Genomic DNA, 17,605 nt, shown 5'->3' with positions numbered 1-17,605 from the left:
AGGGCCTTCCTCTCCTGCGCTGTCCCTCCACCCTCCCAAGCATGATGTCCCTCTCCAAGGACCGGTCTCTCCTCACAATTAGTTTTAAAAATAATTTTATTATAGTAAAAATTATATATATCACAAAACATTCCATTTTTGCCATTTTAATGTATTATACACAATTTATTAGTATTAATTTTATTTATCATGTTTTGCAGCTATCTTCGCCATCCATTTTTGAAAGACTTTTAGTGCCTCAGGAGAAACTGAATACTTTTAAACCAGAGTTCCTCACTCCTCCTTCTTGCCAGTCCTTGGGCACAACATCCATATGCACATATTAGTAATTTGTTCTGTTAGTGTGGGATAATATTCTGTGGAAGAACCTGCTATATATTGTTAATACGTTCACTAACTAGTGGATGTTGGTGTTGGTTTTACTTAATTTCTCTTGTGAGTCAAATTGCTAAATGATTTTCAAAAACAGCTTCACATTTTCACCAACAGTGTTTGTGAATTCCATTTGTTCCTGTTCTTGGCAACACTAGGTCTTAACTGATCTTTCAAGTTTTAGCCCCAATTGGTGTATAGTAGTATCTCATTGTGGCTTCAATTTGTATGATTGACGATGAGCATCTTTTGATCTATTTAGGGGCCAAATGAGCCCAAATTTTTGCCCATGATAGACATATATTTCTGTATTATTGAGCTGTATATAAAAATTCTTAGACATTTTCTGTGCAACTCATTTGTCACATACAAAGTTGCCATATTTTCTCCTTTGTTTTGCCTTGTTTACCTTATTAATATTGGTGCCATCAATATCATTCATTGTTAAGAATTGCTTTACCTAGATAAGGTACTCTTGTCTCTCTCATATGAAATGAGGGCATTCCTTTACCAAGACAAGGTCCACTTATCTATTTGAAATAAAAGGAAATTGGAAGGTGAAATCATAGCAGAATAGGAACGTGTACATCCACTTTTAGAAGGTTCCATTGATCTGAGGATTAAGCAGCTGGAGTGGAATCTTATGATGAGTTAAGACTTGTAGCTCTAGGTCGAAATGAGAATGGGGGGCCATAGCAATAAAGTATATCCATTTCCAAATGTCTTGCCTTTTGCTGTTGCCAGGCAATATATAGTCATCTTTTCTTACCATTCCCTTCACAATTTCTCTTAATTATCTCTCATTCTCTCCTATTCATAAAATATTATTTAAATGGAAATCTTCTTAATTCAGGCTAATGTTAAAATACAACTACTAATAACAGAAGTTTAGAACCAAAAGTTGATTATGAGTACGGTTTTAGTATGTGCCATGCTGTTGTTTGCTATTAAGACATATACTAATTCAAGCTATATAAGGTTTATAAGCCAATAGCAATATATACTTTTTTATACTTTTTATTTCTTTTGAAGCTTCATTTAGTAGTTTATTATATTCCTATATATAAAATCATTAATCTTTTAATGAAACTAATTAGTTTTGGTATTTTTTTTCTGAGTTGTTTACCTTCTACATAAAATGTGTTATTTCTGGCGTGCTGTGATGGGGCTCTGGTGGTGTAGCTTATACTGAGTGGTACTGCTCACTCCCTAGGGTGCATCTCCCTGGAGGCTCAGATTCACCAGTGGCTCACGGGAGAAAGATGAGCAGTCTTCTCCCATGTAATTCACAGCCTCCAAAAGCTAGAGAGGGTCAGTCACCTAGGACTCCATTCTAATTTGATGGCAGTGAGGTGGGAGGTTGGTTTGTTTGGTTTTTAGCTATACTGTAAGTTGCCCAACTCAAAGATAGAAGAGGCACACACAATGTGTTGTTATAGTGAAATTAAGTCAGAAATATACCAGAGAGTGCTGCAATAATTTTGTTTGCTCAAGTTCCTGGGGTGTTCATAAAAGCCTGAACATGATGATGCTCCTTAACTTTTACTAGAGAAACAAAAGCACAAAAATACTGTCGAGGTCATACCACATCTGGTAAAATCATAGCTGCCTTTTTCTTTTTGAGGCACATCTTGTGCTTCTGATTTTATTTCCAGATTTTATTACTTGTTAGTCATTGTTTTGTATAGAAGAATTCAAACGTAGTTTTATGTGGTAATAAAATGACCCAGTTTTTCCAATTTACTTTCTGCCTAGAAGAGCTTTTTTTGATGTACTTTATATTTACCTGAAATACTGCTGTTTCTATGTATGTTTAATACTACATATATATGCATGAAGATAACGAGGAATGGCACAGGATAGGACAGGGTCTCTTGTTCATTGGATTGCTTTGAGTTGTACTTGGCTCGACAGTACTTAACAGCATCTGTGAAAGACAGTACATTGCTGTGTAGCACTGAGTTGTAACCGACCCATAGCTGGCCCTCCAGTGCGTTTCAGACACAGTTAATTGCATGGGACTTGAGATTGCCCATCTACTTGCCTTCAGGATTACAGCACGACTTCTTGCCACCAGGCCACCAGAGGTCCCTCTGGTGAAAGGCAGTTAAGTGGTATTATTAATGACCTAAAATATTCCTTCCCCCCCTTTAAAAATTGCAAAGACTAATAGTTACTTTCAGTTGTATATAAGTATTTTTTTCCATATACCAGGAACAAGACTTAATTATATTAAAAAAAACCTTAATGGAATCTTAAGTACTCAGAATATACTGAAATAATTTTAATCATATTGAATTTAGAATTAACTTATCCATGTACAAAACAAAATATGTTATTAGCTTTTAAGATTATTCCATTCTTATTTGACTTGATCACTACAGCCAGCCCTCTAAGCTATGATTTAGGTATTAAATAGGAATTTATAATTAATTTATGCTCATAGTGATTTAGATTAGATTTTTTTCTATTAACTTAAATTTAAAAGTACTGCCAGCCCTTAAGAATGACTCATAAATGAAGCACAGAGCATAACAAATAACAATTTAAAAATAATTTTAAAATCTCACTTGAGCCACACTATTTTTATTATCTTTTTCTTTACTGACAATTTCTGCACCCTTTCCTATTACACCAAAAACCGTTTGAATAATAGTTGTAAAGGAGTAGCCAGTTTGGTAGCTTTAAATCTTTTAGTTCATTAATCGAGTTTCTGTTGAAGGTATTGAGTGAATCATCTCTTAAAATGGGAGAAAATGCAAAGTCTTAGGTATTTGCTAAAAATAATCAGGTAAACTGAGCATTTCACGTAGAGTTTTTTCCAACTTGTCAAGGCGCTTATTACCTTGAGATTGAGTGGTTCACTTATACAGAATAAAAAACCTTCAGTCACATTGCCATATAGTTGGAACCAACTCATAGCTGACCATCGAGTGCATTTTTGGAAACTGTAAATCTGTGAATTTGATGTGGTGGCACAGTCTGCAGAGAGCTGTGTTGCTCACATAAAGGTTGGCAGCTGTGAGTCAGTTCCATCAGCAGTTAGTTTGAAATTATGTGGGAGAAGATTGTCCCTCTTTCTCCCTGTAGACTGTGCCAATAGAACTCTCTACCAAATAGCACAAAGACCTTTATAGGTCCCTTTATAAAGAAGTTTTTCTTATGACTCATAAACAGATACTCAAATAATACTAATAAAATGCCCCCTCAGAAAGATTGCTTGTAATGTTCCATAAAACCCTGGTTATATTAAAATTGCTACCCTCACCTTATTTTTTTGTAGCCAGTTTTCTAATTTTCCACTTAAATAAAAACCTTTAATATGAGCTGTTTACATTGTAGACATGTAAGAGAAATCAGGTGTTAACTCTCCAATCAAGTTGAAATCGTCCTTTCAAGTACTTTGTATTTATATCTTCACTAATTTTTGCTAATAAAACAAAAGCATTAACCCTCAAAAAGCTGCCTAGACCAGACTGAAATAGTCTCAGGGTTATATCCTTAATCTCATTGCCCTTCTGGAGACCCGTGTTCATTGATGTATTCACTCTCCTTAATGGCTCCCATGCGTCCTCAGAGAATGGATTTCAGGCAATATCTAGCTCTTTTACATTCCGTCCCGAGGAATAATTTTATTTTTGTGAATTGATAGAGAATTCTTTTAACTTGTATTTTTTGGAATTCTATTATAAATGAATGTAATTTGTAAACTTTTTATTAATTTTTAGGTTATAACAATTGCTATTGTATTTTTTTTATAAAGCTCTTGTTTTAGAATCATACAACTTGTAAGACTCATAAAGTATCATAATAAATAGCAACATATTTACAGCCTGTATAATTTAATGAATTTTTAAAGATCTGTTTCAATGCTTTTTTTTTCTTTCTTAAAAATAGAACCTAAGAGACAGTTCTACCATTTGGTCATATTGCAGTTTGAGTTCATAGTTTTTTTAACTACCTCAAAATTAAAGCAACTTTGGAAATAGTCATTCACCACTTATAGTCAGGTGAAAGAAAAGAGAATTCAATCCATTTATATGATTAGTTGGATTTTGAATGGGCTGGGAAGGGAAAAGAGATTGAAATTCATATTACAAAGCTGACTTAAATCCTTTACTTTTAACACGTAATTATGTGTATATGTTGACTTTTTACCCCACTGTTCAGCTTTTCTTTTCAGTTCACTTTATTCAACTAACTACTGTAAAAATATATGGGGGGGGGGATGTTAGTTCAGCTTTTAAAACTGTATCAACAATGAAATTTAGTAAAAAAAATTTAATAAAGGAGAAATTCCGAGGATTCTAATGGATTTTTAAAAACATCATTTCTTTACTAGGTAAGTTCTCATCTACGCTCTATGAGACTGGTGGCTGTGATATGTCACTTGTGAACTTTGAACCCGCAGCAAGAAGAACATCCAATATCTGGTATGTCTGAAGTTATATCAGGGATGTGTGTGTACTTGCATGTACTTAACATGCTTAAAATTTTGAAGACCTGAAATAGAAAAGTTATTTTGAAAACATGTTTTATATTTGGGTTAAATAATATGTCATAGTGCACTTTTCCCAAAAAATTAGAGCTTTTGTGTTGTAGAAAAAAAGAAAACTTTAAAAAAAATTTTAAAAAGCGAATCTGTCTTTAAAAACAAATTAAGGTTTGATAGAGATCTCATATTAGAACAGTTTTCCCACAATTTCAGATTTAACCATAAATTTCATGAAAGCTTGTCAGAACAGTAATGGTACATTTGAATTGAAACTCATAGTTAGTTTTCTTTTATAGAATTTGAAAATTTTATTCCTAAGTGTTTTGGTCAAGTTGCTCTTTACATGATCAACCAGGTTTATTTTCTTTTGGAAAAAAAAAATAGGGATTTCTTAAAGTATATATTTTGTATTATTACATTTAGTTACTTTTGTTGCTTTTCCTTAAGAAAGAATTACATAAGATGATGCAGAAATTAGGATTTAAAAAAAATAGGACATTTTGATCATATACCTCTCTGACATTGCCATCAAGTCTGAACAGACTCGGGCCTGATTCTCGACTGGGTTTTCGGGAGGCTGTAAATAACAGGAGAGGAGACTGTGCATCGTCCTTTTCTGGAGCTGCTGGTGTATGTGATCGCCAGGGAGGCGCTGCCTTTAAGTCAGAATTGCAGCTCCCTATGAGCTACGCCTGCAGAGCTCCATGATCATGTAACCTGCAGTTCTGTTTTACAATATGTTGCAGCTCTATTTTTAAAATTTTTAATTTTAGTGTTCATCTATTGAAGTTGCTTTTTTTGTTAATTTTTTCAAGTAAAATTAATTTTATTCCCTATAATAGTAAAGCTGATTCTTATTTCAACACCATTTTCTAAAAATAGGCTCATTTTGAATGCTAATTTTCTCTAGGCTGTTTACATCATTTTTGAGTTTTGGGGGCCATTTGAAATAAAAGGATCTTGTATTCATTCTGTTCAGGATTCCTTAAAGATAGAGTATTTCGGAAACTGTGACCTTTAAACTCTTACTTGAGCCTCTGGATTCTCTCTTTCAAAAATACTAGCTAGAGTGTCAAATGATTTTTTTAATAATTAAGAATCTTTTCGTTGGAAACAATATGGGAATGGGAAAATTGAAAGTCTTAATTATTATGTCCTTCTCCCAGTAATAATTTAGGGAGCTCTGGTGGCCTACTGGTAAGAAGCTGTGCTGCAGTCACCAAGGCACATGGAATCCACCAGCAGCTCCACCAGAGAAGGATGGGCAGTCTCCTCCCGTGCAATTTACTCCCTCAGAAAACCTGCCAGAGGGTCTGCTATAAGTCACTTCCAACTCCACGGCACAGTACCAACAGTATAATTCAGAGAGAAGTTACTACATACGTGGTCAAAGCCTTCAACATTTTGAAAACTAAACTTGATTATATTATGGAAGCTGGAGTGTCATGTTGTAAGTTATTACAGCTTAAATTGAATATGAATTTGCTGGTTCCAGGCAAATATCTATTGATTCCTTTGGATTACCTCATTGAAATACTCCCACAAGAATCTTTTGACACAATTCTTTTATGCTACTGATGAGGATACTAAAGTACAAAGAAGTTACTGAAGTTGTCCAAGACTCTCATTCAGTTAGAGTTTGAGAACATAGGGACAGTGGCCTATTAGCTTTTGTTCTTAATCACAATTTTTAGAAATTGCTGTTTTGTGTGTTGAAGATTATATGAAAAAATGAAGACCATGTAAATAGTATCTACTTATTAAAGTCTTTACTTTCTTTCTATTATTTGATAAACTGTTCCTAAAGTTTTTTTCAATTCATTGCAGTGACACGGATTCGCATGTATCCAGTTCTACCTCAGTTCGATTTTATCCACACGATGTGGTAGGTTTTCGTTCATTTTTTGTAAAATGATAGATATTTAGATTAAGTAGCAATTAAAAAGTCATAAAAAGTTAAGGTGTTGTAAAATACCAGTTTTTTAAAACTGTGGCAGAATTATCTTTTCTGTTAAGTCCTGAAAGAAAGGAATACATAAAATAAACACTAGGAAGTTTAATTATATTTAATTAAATAAATAAAGGACATGTAAGTCAGTAATTATGGGTTAGTGCTGTGTGGTGTATTTATTTACCAATTTATATTCTGGGCATGCCACTTTTAATTGTTACCATTTTAAACCCTTACTTTGAATATTAAGTTTTGGTCCATTACTCAACCATCGCTTAATTATTGAGGATTCTTAAACCAGTGTGAGTGGGTTAGTAAGGACATGACTATATAAAAAATGCCATATGAGATATTGTGGATAGATTGTAGAAAGATAAGGCTGCCTTTACAGTCAAATTGGAAGAAATAAAAAGATGGAATCCTCATAAACAACAAATATTATTAAATCTAATGTCAAAAGGATGGATTGCTAGTAGTTCCCCAGAGTTGATGGGTTGTGATTAAGGTTTTTTGAAATTACATTTATGACGGCATAGAGCAGTAATTTTCAGCTCACAGATATTTGGCAGTTGGAGGCATTTTTGGTTGTCAAATTATTGGGATATTACAAGTATCTAGTGAGTAGAGGCCAGGGATACTGTTAAATATGCTACAGCATGCAAGACAGCCACCCACAATGAAGAATTATCTAGCCCACAGTATCAGTAGTGTCAAGATTGGAAATCCTTAACATACAAGATAATAAAACATGTTTTGGGACATATTGCCAGTTCTTAGGGATTCTTGAGTACCCTCAAGTAAATTGCCTGAACAATACAAATTGGATGCCTTTCTTTGCTGAAGTATATTTCTGGAAAAGATCTAAACCAAAATCAAACTCATTGCTTTTATCAGTTCCAAAACAATTCTCTATTGGGTTTCCTAAGCTGTAAATCTTTATAGGAGACTGCTCGTCTTTCTCTTATGGAGCAGCTAGTGAATTCCTGCCTTTTAGTTAGAAGCCTGATATAATGTATACACTGCTAAGAGTCCTTTGGAAACTCTGTTGTTGTATGTCCTCAATATATTGTGGTTCTGTACAATGAGTCAGAATCAAATTATAATTTACCTTCTAATGGGTTTTGGAAGCAGGAATGGCATCCACTTCCTAAATAACATACCTCTGGAAACCCTATGAACTTTGATAAATGTCGATAGTTGTAGAGGGGCGTCAAGCCTTTTTGTTCATAGGGTCACTATGAGTCGTGCTCGACTCAAAAGTAATCAACACACACACATGAATCACACAAGAGGAGATTGTACATCTTTCTCTCACGAAGCAACTGGTCGATTCGAATTGTGTACCATTGGCAAGGTAATTCCTGACCCCTAGCTAAGTCACCAGAACTTTGTTAATATTGTTACTAGGGTTGCTATGTCCTGTCAAGGTAGAACCGAGCCAGATTGATCCACCAGATTTGCATTGATATACTGAAGCAAAAATATGAAAATGAATCAGATTGACTACATCTGTGGAAAGAATCTCTGGTGAAGCTCAGTATCAGCAGTCAGCAGGCCAGGTGCTGACTGTAGAACAGACCATCAATTACTTAGGGGCAAGTTTAAATTGAAGTTGAAGAAAAGTAAAGTGAGTCTACAAGAGCCAAAAGAGGACCTTGAGTCTATTCCACTTGGATTTAAAATTCATCTGAAAAATAACTTTGAGACATTAAATACTAAGGATTGAAGATCAGATGAGTTGTGAGATGACATCAAAGATGTAATTCATGAAGAATGCAAAATGCCATTACAAAGACAGAGGAGTAAGGAAAGATCAAAATGAGTATCACAAGAGACTCTGAAAATAGCACTAGAGTGTCAAGAAACCAAAACAAAGTGAAGAAATGCTGATATAAAAGAGATGAGCAGAAGATTTCAAAGAACAGCTTGGTAAGACAAAGCAAAGTATTATAATGTGCAAAGAGCTGAACTTGACAAATAGAAAAGAATAAAGTAGCCACCAGTGATTCACAAACCACATACTTCATAAAATCTTAAGACTTCAAACTCTTTTCCTAATGAAATTTTTCTACAAGGTTTGTTTGCTTTTAAGTGTACTTCCCATTGGTACCTTCTAGAGTTTCTGATGGTCATAACATAGGCACAGGTGTGTGTTGCAATGAGGGGTTTTAGACAGCCTACCAGATGATTGAGGAACTTTTAAATTTGTTAAAGATATTACAAACCTTTCAGTGCTGACTTTGTTTTAGCTCTCTCTTCCACAGATTCGATTGAATAGATTATTGACCATCGACACAGATTTGTTGGAACAACAGGACATTGATCTCAGTCCTGATTTGGCAGCAACATACGGTCCAACAGAAGAAGCTGCCCAAAAGATTAAACACTATTACCGTTTTTGGATCCTGCCCCAACTATGGATTGGCATTAACTTTGACAGACTTACACTTTTGGCCCTCTTTGATAGGTGAGAATATAGTGTGATATTAAAGATAAGTGAAATTTTAATTGACATATCAGTAATTACTCATTGTGATTTTTACCTCATTGTTATGTTGTTGCTGTTGTTGTGTATCAGTGAGTCAGAACTGACTCATAGTTGCCCCTCCAGTGGGTTTTCAGAGGCGCTTTAATTACACAGGAGGAGGTTGCCCATCCTCCTGCTTTTAAGTCATTTAACAATGCTCTAAAGGATTTGTAAAACTGATGAGTGAATTCTGATGTGTGTGTAGCTCAGGTGTATCAGAGTAATAACGTGCACCATAGGATTTTCAGTGCTGCTGTTTTTGAGATAGCTTGTCAGGGTTTGCTTCTAAAGGACCCTGGGGTATATGCTCAATCTCAGAACTTTTGGTTAAGCAGTTGAGTAAATCAAGCACGTAGACCACTCCGGGACAAAATTATATACAGAAGTTCAGAAATGTTCAGAACTCAATAAAGGAGCATTAACAGTGTCTGGCAGCCATATCAATAATTGGGTTACAAAGAGGCAGGAAAACAAGTTTTAAAATTAGGACAAAATAAATCATAATAAGGAAAATAACTGGCCAGAACCAATCTGTAACTGATAGATAATGTTAACATTACCAACAGAAGTATTAAAATAGCTGTAACACCTTCTTTATCTTTAAAAGGTTAAATAGAGAGAGACATGGAGAAGAGTATTGAATGTACCATGGACTACTAAGAAAACAAACAAGTTCATCCTTGAGAGGGTTAAACTGGGTGGCTCCTTGGAGGCAAGGATTCTGAGGCTTCGTCTAACATACTTTGGACATGTATCAAGGAGGAACCAGTCCTTGGAGAGGGACATCATGCTTGGGAGGGTGGAGAGACAGCGCAGGAGGGGAAGGCCCTCTATGCAGCAGATTGATTCAGTGACTAGGGTATTGGGGTGGGTGTGTTGGAGACAGTGAGATTGGCACAGGACAGAGTAGGGTTTAGGGCTGTTGTACATGGGGTCACTATTAGTCACAAATGACCCAATGGCACATAACAACAACAACAGCAACAGAGGTATAGAAGAGAGAATAAAAATTAAAAATCTGACATCTTTATATGAAAAATACTAGTAGATAGTATTAATGAGAGATTAGACATTAGTAAAGAAAATGTTAATGAGTTTGAAGCCTTATCATTCATTAGAATGTCTCCAAAATAAAATAGGAGAGAGTGGGTAGAATTTTTCTACTGTCCAATTAAAAGAGCATAAAATGAAAATGGAAGGTAGGGGGATGTGTTTTGCAAAAATAATGGCATAAAAAAATTCCCAAATTTGATGAAAATGTAAATGCCTACAGCCAAAGTCACAGTGAATTTCAGGCATACAAAAAAAAGCAAGTAAAATCACACTAGGGAACATTACATAAAATCAATGATAAAATTCTTAAAGCTGTCAGAGAAAAAACATTTCTTTTCTAAAAAAAAGGCATAAAATGAGTAATTTTTCTAAAAATGAAATGTGTTATTCTAGTATCATAAAAACTGAGTGGAGAAATACACTACTGCAAAAATCTTAACATGTGAAGTAGTGTAGTATCACTTGATGATAGACTGACAAGGTAGATGCTATAAACCCTAAAGTAGCCACTAAAACAATGAAAGAGTTTATAGCTAATGAGCCAAAAAAGGTATAAATCTAAGTAAAAAAAAAATTAAAACTAGGTTAACAAGAAAAGAAATAACAAGGTGATAGTCAGAAATTATCAGATTGTATAGAAAAGTAAGACTCAACAGTATACTGACTACAAGAAATGCACTTAAATATAAAGACCAAGGAAATGAAAAGTTGTTATTGTTAGGTGCTGCCAAGTCAAGTATGATTTATAGTGATCCTATGAACAAAAGATCAAGAGCCCATTGCCGCAGTCACTGTGTCAGTCTACCTGGTTGAGGGTCTTCCTCTCCTTTGCCAGTTCTCCACCCTTCCCAGCATTAAATTAAAAGTAAGAAACCATTAAAAGACATTTCATGCTAACACTCATAATTGTTTTTAAAAAGTTGCCGTGTGTATGTATGAGAACAGTTTGGAACAAGGGAGGCATTTTGGGGGGAAGGGGAGAGAAAATGTGCAATAATAAATAAATACTAAATTTTTTAAAAGTATTTTTAAAAATTTAAAAAATAAAAGCTGCAGTGCTCATCTATATTAATACCAGACAAAGTAGATTTTAAGCAAAAAAATATTACTAAGGATAAAGAAGGCTACTTCATAATGCTAAAGGAAGCCAACAAATAACTAAGACAAATAATCCCAAATATATCTAATAACAGAACTTCAAAATACATGAAATAAACCAAAACTAAACCACTGCTATAGAGTTGATTAGACTCACAGCTTCCCTCCACTGGGTTTCTGAGGTAGTTAATCCTTATAGGAAAGAAACTACTTCTCTTTCTCCCGAGGAGCAGCTGGTAGGTTTGAACTGCTGCTCTTTCATAGAGTTAACAAATAGAAAGGGAAAAGACAAATCGACAATTATAGTCTATTTTACCACATCCTTATCAATAATTGATAGAATATGTATGTACAAAATTAGCAAGGATATAATAGACTTGAACAGAATTACCTGTTGTCTTGAGAGGTTATAGTGACTTCTCTCTAAGAGTAGAATGAACATTATTAAGAGCACATAGTGTCTTTACAAAGATAGATCATGTTCTGGGCCATAAAACACATTTTAATACATTTGAAAGTATTAGGTCATACATATTATGTTCTCTGACCACAGTGGAATTAAATGATACATTGGTTACCTTTTAAAAATACTTGCAAATTTTCCAATGATTGGAAACTATCATTTCTCAATTACCTATAGATGGAAGAAGTCAAGAGGTAAGTTGGAAAATATTTTGACCTGATTGAAAAGAAAAACAGCCTATCAAAATCTTTGGAATGCCACTTAAGACAGTACTTAGGAAAGTTTATAACATTTATAAACTACATTAGAAAACAAGAAAGGTGTCCAGTCAGGGCTTCATCTTCCACCTTGAGAAACTAGAAAAAGAAAAGCAAAAATTAAGCCCAAAATAATCAGAAAGAAGAAAGTTATAAAACCAAAGAAACTACTTATATTGACTGTCCTTAGGCTGATTAAGGCACAAAAAGAAAAGATACAGCTTCCTAATACCATGTTTGTGAGATGTGACATCACAACAAATTCTACAGACAATGACTCTTAGGTGTTGTTGAGTTGACTAGAACTCATAATGACCCTATAAACAAAAGATCAAAATATTGCCCTATCCTGTGTATTTAAAGAGGAGAAAATGAGCCATAGGGACTCAGGGCCGTTAAAATGAGCCATAGGGACCCAGGGCCATTAGCATCTCTCTGCAAGGGCCATAGGGAGTAAAACTGGCACAGCTCCTCACTACCCCAGAGCAGAAAGCAGATAACCCAGCCCCATGGTGCCTGTAGAGCCCCAGAAGTGGCAAGAGGTTTATTTATTCATTGACTCACAGACTCATAGGAGTTTATTAGGGATGTGAGTGGGAGAGGCTAAGAATATGACCTGATATTGTCCAGAGTTTAGCCCAGAAGTTCCAAGGCACAATTCATCAAGAAGTCCAGGTTCTGGTTTCAGTTCAGCAGTCAAATACAAATCATCCAGCAGGGTTTGCCTCAGGGTAGTTATAACCAAATCATCCAGCAAGGTTTGCCTAAATCAGTTTCTCCTTCAAACATCCAGTAAGAACAGCCAAGCCTTTAACTGTGGCCAGCACAGATACAAGATGCCTCGGTCACACCTTGCCCCTGTTTGTCTACAGCAGTGCCACAGTGTCTTCACCACCAGGGTCTTTATCTCAACAGGGTCTTGCCACCAAAGGCTTGCTTGCCTCAAGTCTTGCTGCCTCAGTGTGGGGAGCATTCTTTCTCTTAGTCCCACCACTGACGCTGATTTGCAAGACCATGTATCTGCAGTTAAGGTAGCTGGAGACCAGGAGGGGGCTAACTAATTGCTAAAAAAAAGCCAACATTTAGGCTAACATTATATGTAAAAATTGTTGAATTGATCAATATCTTTTACCACATTAAAAAGAAATAAAAACCAGTAAAGCAACTCTTAAAAAAAAAACCCCAAACATGTTCCAGTCTAGTACTACAGTGTCATATCAGCAATTATATTATGAGCTTTATCTTGTTATCTTGCTCTTTCAACAAACTTTGGTGAACGTCTTCTCTTTATGATGTACATATTCATCAGTTTTTCTGTCTACAGAAATCGTGAAATCCTGGAAAATGTGTTAGCTGTTATCCTGGCTATTCTTGTGGCTTTTTTGGGATCTATTCTTCTCATCCAAGGATTTTTCAGAGACATTTGGGTCTTCCAGTTCTGCTTGGTGATAGCCAGCTGCCAGTACTCACTGCTCAAGGTACCAGTATCTCTCCTTTTCACACTAGGGATCAACTCTAGTGTGGAAAGGCAGGCTTCACATCATTTGTTAAAGGATGTCGTAGACACTGGGTACAAACAAAAAAATTGGAAAATAAGCTTAGAAAAAAATAATGATATACAGTAGCTTCCTAAATATCCTTGGAGGCAAAGTTAATAAAGTTTCATCTCACATACTTTGGGCATGTTGCTAGGAGAGGCTATTCCTTGGAGCGGGACATCATGTGTGGAAAGGTGAAGAGTCAGTGAAAGAGCGGAAGACCCTCACGTGTGTGGATTGACACAGTGACTGCAGCAGTGGACCCAAGTCTATCAGAGATTTTGAGGATGGCACAGGATAGGAGAGGGTTCAGATCTGTTATTCATAGGGTCATGGTGGGTCATACTCAACTCGACTGCACGTAATAAAAACAACAACAAATATTCTTTCTTGGTATTGAAAGAAAGTATTTGGGCATTTGTGAAAAAAAGAAAGACATTCTTGAAGCTTCATTTTAATTAATTAGTAACAGTGACTCTCCCAATCTCATTCTCTAGGTCAAATTTATTAAAGTCTGTCATTGCTATGCATAATAATGCCAAAACTTACTGTTTATGGTCTTTTGAGTTACTGAAAACAGAAGATTTGATGCATATTTTTATTGATTCAGTAATGTCCCTAAACTTCTTTTTTTTTTTTTTTGTCTCTAAACTTCTAAATGCTGTCAGTTTTGACCTTTCAAAAAATGGGAGAAACAAATCCATCATCTCCTCAGGTGTAACCAAATACTCTACCATCCATACAAAATCATATACCCTAATTTTTCCTATTGTTGTCATAGTGGATCCTTTCCTTCTCTTTTGTCCTTAACCAGCAAATAACCTTATGTTGTTGTATTTCCTGGTATATACCAGTGTGCAAGAGTTATTTTTCATTCTGACTTCTCTGTTTCCTTTTATTGGAACCACTTTAATCTGTTCTTTTATTGCTTTAAATCATCTAAATGTCTTTCCTGTCTTTATTCTCCATTATCCCATTGAATTTGTCCTCTGCTTTCAGGTTCATATGATTAGAAAAGGTAAAAGGTGACAGACTTTTCAATCTAGTTGTTTAGAAGAAGAATAATGTCATGAATAAAAAGAAGACAGGCAGGAACATAAGCTTTTAGAGGTGAAAGAGTTAAACCAGGTTTCCATCGAAACAGGAACCACATGATAGATTTAGTGAGATTAATCCAGTGAAGGATAAGAGGGTGGTGATGGGCCATCCCACTAAAATTGTTTGCCATAAGAAATGAGTCTGAAAGGGAATCATAATTTAGAAAGTGCCTTTGAAAGATATTTCTGTGCAATTAATAAAGTCTCTTGAAAGGCTATAATTTATAATTACATCATTTTGATGTGAAAATGCAGGTGATATATTTCATACATGGAACTTTGGATTATTTTGTAAAGTTGGAATTTGCAGATAGAACTGATATTTGTGCTATTAAGCTTAACCATGTTACTGCGTGTTACCTGAAAGGAGTCCTTCTGCGTGAGGAAGATTCTACGTTAAGTATTTTTATTCATATGTGGTTAATAACATCAAGCCATGATGTACATCTTCCTGCCATTGCCATATCAGAATGCCTTGCAGAAATGTCACACTCAGTGGTTTTTTCCACCATAATAATTGTAAAAACTTCTGTTTAGTCTGTGGAACAAAACTAATGTAGGAGGTGTTCTTTAAATCATGGAATTGTTGACAGCACTTTGAAGTTGTAATTGTAAAATTACCGGTATTTCAGTGTATAATCTGCCCTTCTCTTTTTCTTTTAGAGTGTTCAACCAGATTCTTCTTCTCCCAGACATGTAAGTCAAATAACGTCTCCTGTATGCATCTATCAAAGCACGTCCCGCCCTTAAGATTTATACTGCTAGAAAAGAAGGTGATTTATTGCATGGAATAAAATGCCATTATATTGTGGACTAAAAATCTTAGTTGAAATGAGAATAATAATTCATTGTTTGACAGCTTGCTTTAGGATAGTTTTACCAGTCAGGTAGTCAGGGGTCATGTATTTGATAATTTTTACCTAGTAAATTTTTAATAATAATTAATAAGTATTCACAGAGTTTTAAAGTTGGAAGATACATTCCTTGTAAAACTATGATACCATTTGAGACCTAGTTTAAGAATTACCTACTTAGTAGGAAGATCAGAAACCAGGCTTGTTAATTTAGTAGAAAAACCAGAAAGCAATTAAAAAAAAAAAATTGAACTTTAAAAAAAAAAAAAATTGAACTTTAACAACAGTCTGTGCTAAAGTTTTTTCTTAACTTTTTCAAATGGATCAAACAAATTGAAGAGGCAAATGATTTTTCTTTCAACTAATTATATTATTTTATAAGAATGTTTATTGAATTATAAAACAGTATATGAAAGTATTGATTTTTCACCTAATTTTTTATTTTAACACAATTTCAAGTTGTATACAGAATTCCAAATACTTTTCACTCATTTTCTTTTATGCTAACATTTTACCATATTTTCATAGTAATTTTTCTGTCTCCCACCCCACCATACGTGCTTCTATGAACTGTTTCAAATGGAATTGTGTTCATGATACCCTTACCTCTAAATACTTCAGTGTTTGTTTACTAGAGATAGTACACCTTTTTAAAAATTTGTTAGTTGCCATCAGGTTATGTACAATAGAATAAAACCACATGAGCAGAATATTACCCTGTTTCAAGGTTGTTAATATGTTCTGTCTCTTGTTAAAACCACTGTATTTGGGTGACTGTCAACATAGGAGGTTCATCCTCTGGCACTATGTCAGGCGATATTTTATTGTGATCCACAGGGTTTTCATCAGCAGATTTCTCAGATTAAACCAACTTTCTACTGTAACTTGGTCCGAAAGCTCCACTGAGCCTGTTCACCACAGGATGCCCTGCTAATATTGTTGGCATAGCTTCTACCAACATAACACCTACCTTTCACATTAAAACAACCTGACACATGAGTTGTGGTCTGTTACATTTTTACAGTATAATTAGTCACAGTCAGAACATTAACATTGATGCAATACTATTAATAATTTCACTCTTTAAAAAAATACTTATTTTATATTGATTTGCATATAAACTTTGTAGTATACATTTATGTTTTACTCCTTCCCTCATTCACACTGTGCTTCACACAATCATTCCCATTCATTATGCTTTGTAAAATAAATCACTACTAAACTATATCCAACATTACCCCATATTTTCAGATCCCCAACAGATATTTCCCATTTCCTTCACCTCTGCATTCCACTCACCATATTGTATAACCTCGTGATTTACCCCACATATTCTCACCCCTCCACTCCCACCCCTGACCTCCTTGAGCCCCCAAATATATTTTACCAGTTGTCTTTCTGTTTTTACAATAAGGATCTTATGCAGTATTTGTCCTTATGAGACTGAGTTAGTTCACTCAGCATAATGTTCTCTAGTCTCTCCCAAGTTATATGGTAATTTTCAAAATTGTTGCTCCTGATTGCTGTCTATTATTCCATCATGTGAATATACCAATTTCTCAATCCATTCGATTGTGGTTGGACATTTGGGCTGTTTCCATGTTCTTGTGATTGTGAATAATGCTCCTCTGAACTTTGGAGTACACATTTCCATTTGTGTCTTAGCTCTAGCTGAAAGCAGGGAATATCAGAGGACTACCAGAGGAATGTCTGTCTGTGTTTCATTGGCTATGCAAAGACGTTTGACTGTGTGGATCATAACAAACTGTGGCTGATTCTGAGAAGAATGGGAATACCCGAACACTTGATCGTGCAAATGAGAAACCTATACTTAGACCAAGAGGCAGTTGTCAGAACAGAGCAAGGAAACACTGCATGTTTCAAAATTGGGAAGGGCGTA

General features: G+C 35.0%; 1 protein-coding gene across 2 annotated transcripts in view; it reads left to right on the top strand.

The window, feature by feature from the left end:
- The window catches only part of PCNX (pecanex homolog (Drosophila)), a 223,353-nt gene that overhangs the window by 130,902 nt on the left and 74,846 nt on the right, over positions 1–17,605 (top strand). The window contains exons 7-11 of one of the 2 annotated variants that reach the window (XM_006884726.1): positions 4,715–4,805; positions 6,695–6,752; positions 9,083–9,285; positions 13,541–13,694; positions 15,515–15,547. In XM_006884726.1, the coding sequence (XP_006884788.1) occupies positions 4,715–4,805; positions 6,695–6,752; positions 9,083–9,285; positions 13,541–13,694; positions 15,515–15,547 (539 nt within the window). Of the gene's footprint in view, positions 1–4,714; positions 4,806–6,694; positions 6,753–9,067; positions 9,286–13,540; positions 13,695–15,514; positions 15,548–17,605 lie in introns of both variants that reach the window. The other variant, XM_006884725.1, reaches the window with a different exon arrangement.

This window comes from Elephantulus edwardii, unplaced genomic scaffold, assembly GCF_000299155.1.
Source record: "Elephantulus edwardii isolate Elephantulus edwardi_28Jun2011 unplaced genomic scaffold, EleEdw1.0 scaffold00037, whole genome shotgun sequence".
In the NCBI taxonomy this organism is placed as follows: Eukaryota; Metazoa; Chordata; class Mammalia; order Macroscelidea; family Macroscelididae; genus Elephantulus; species Elephantulus edwardii.
This window is presented reverse-complemented; position numbering and strand designations above follow the sequence as displayed.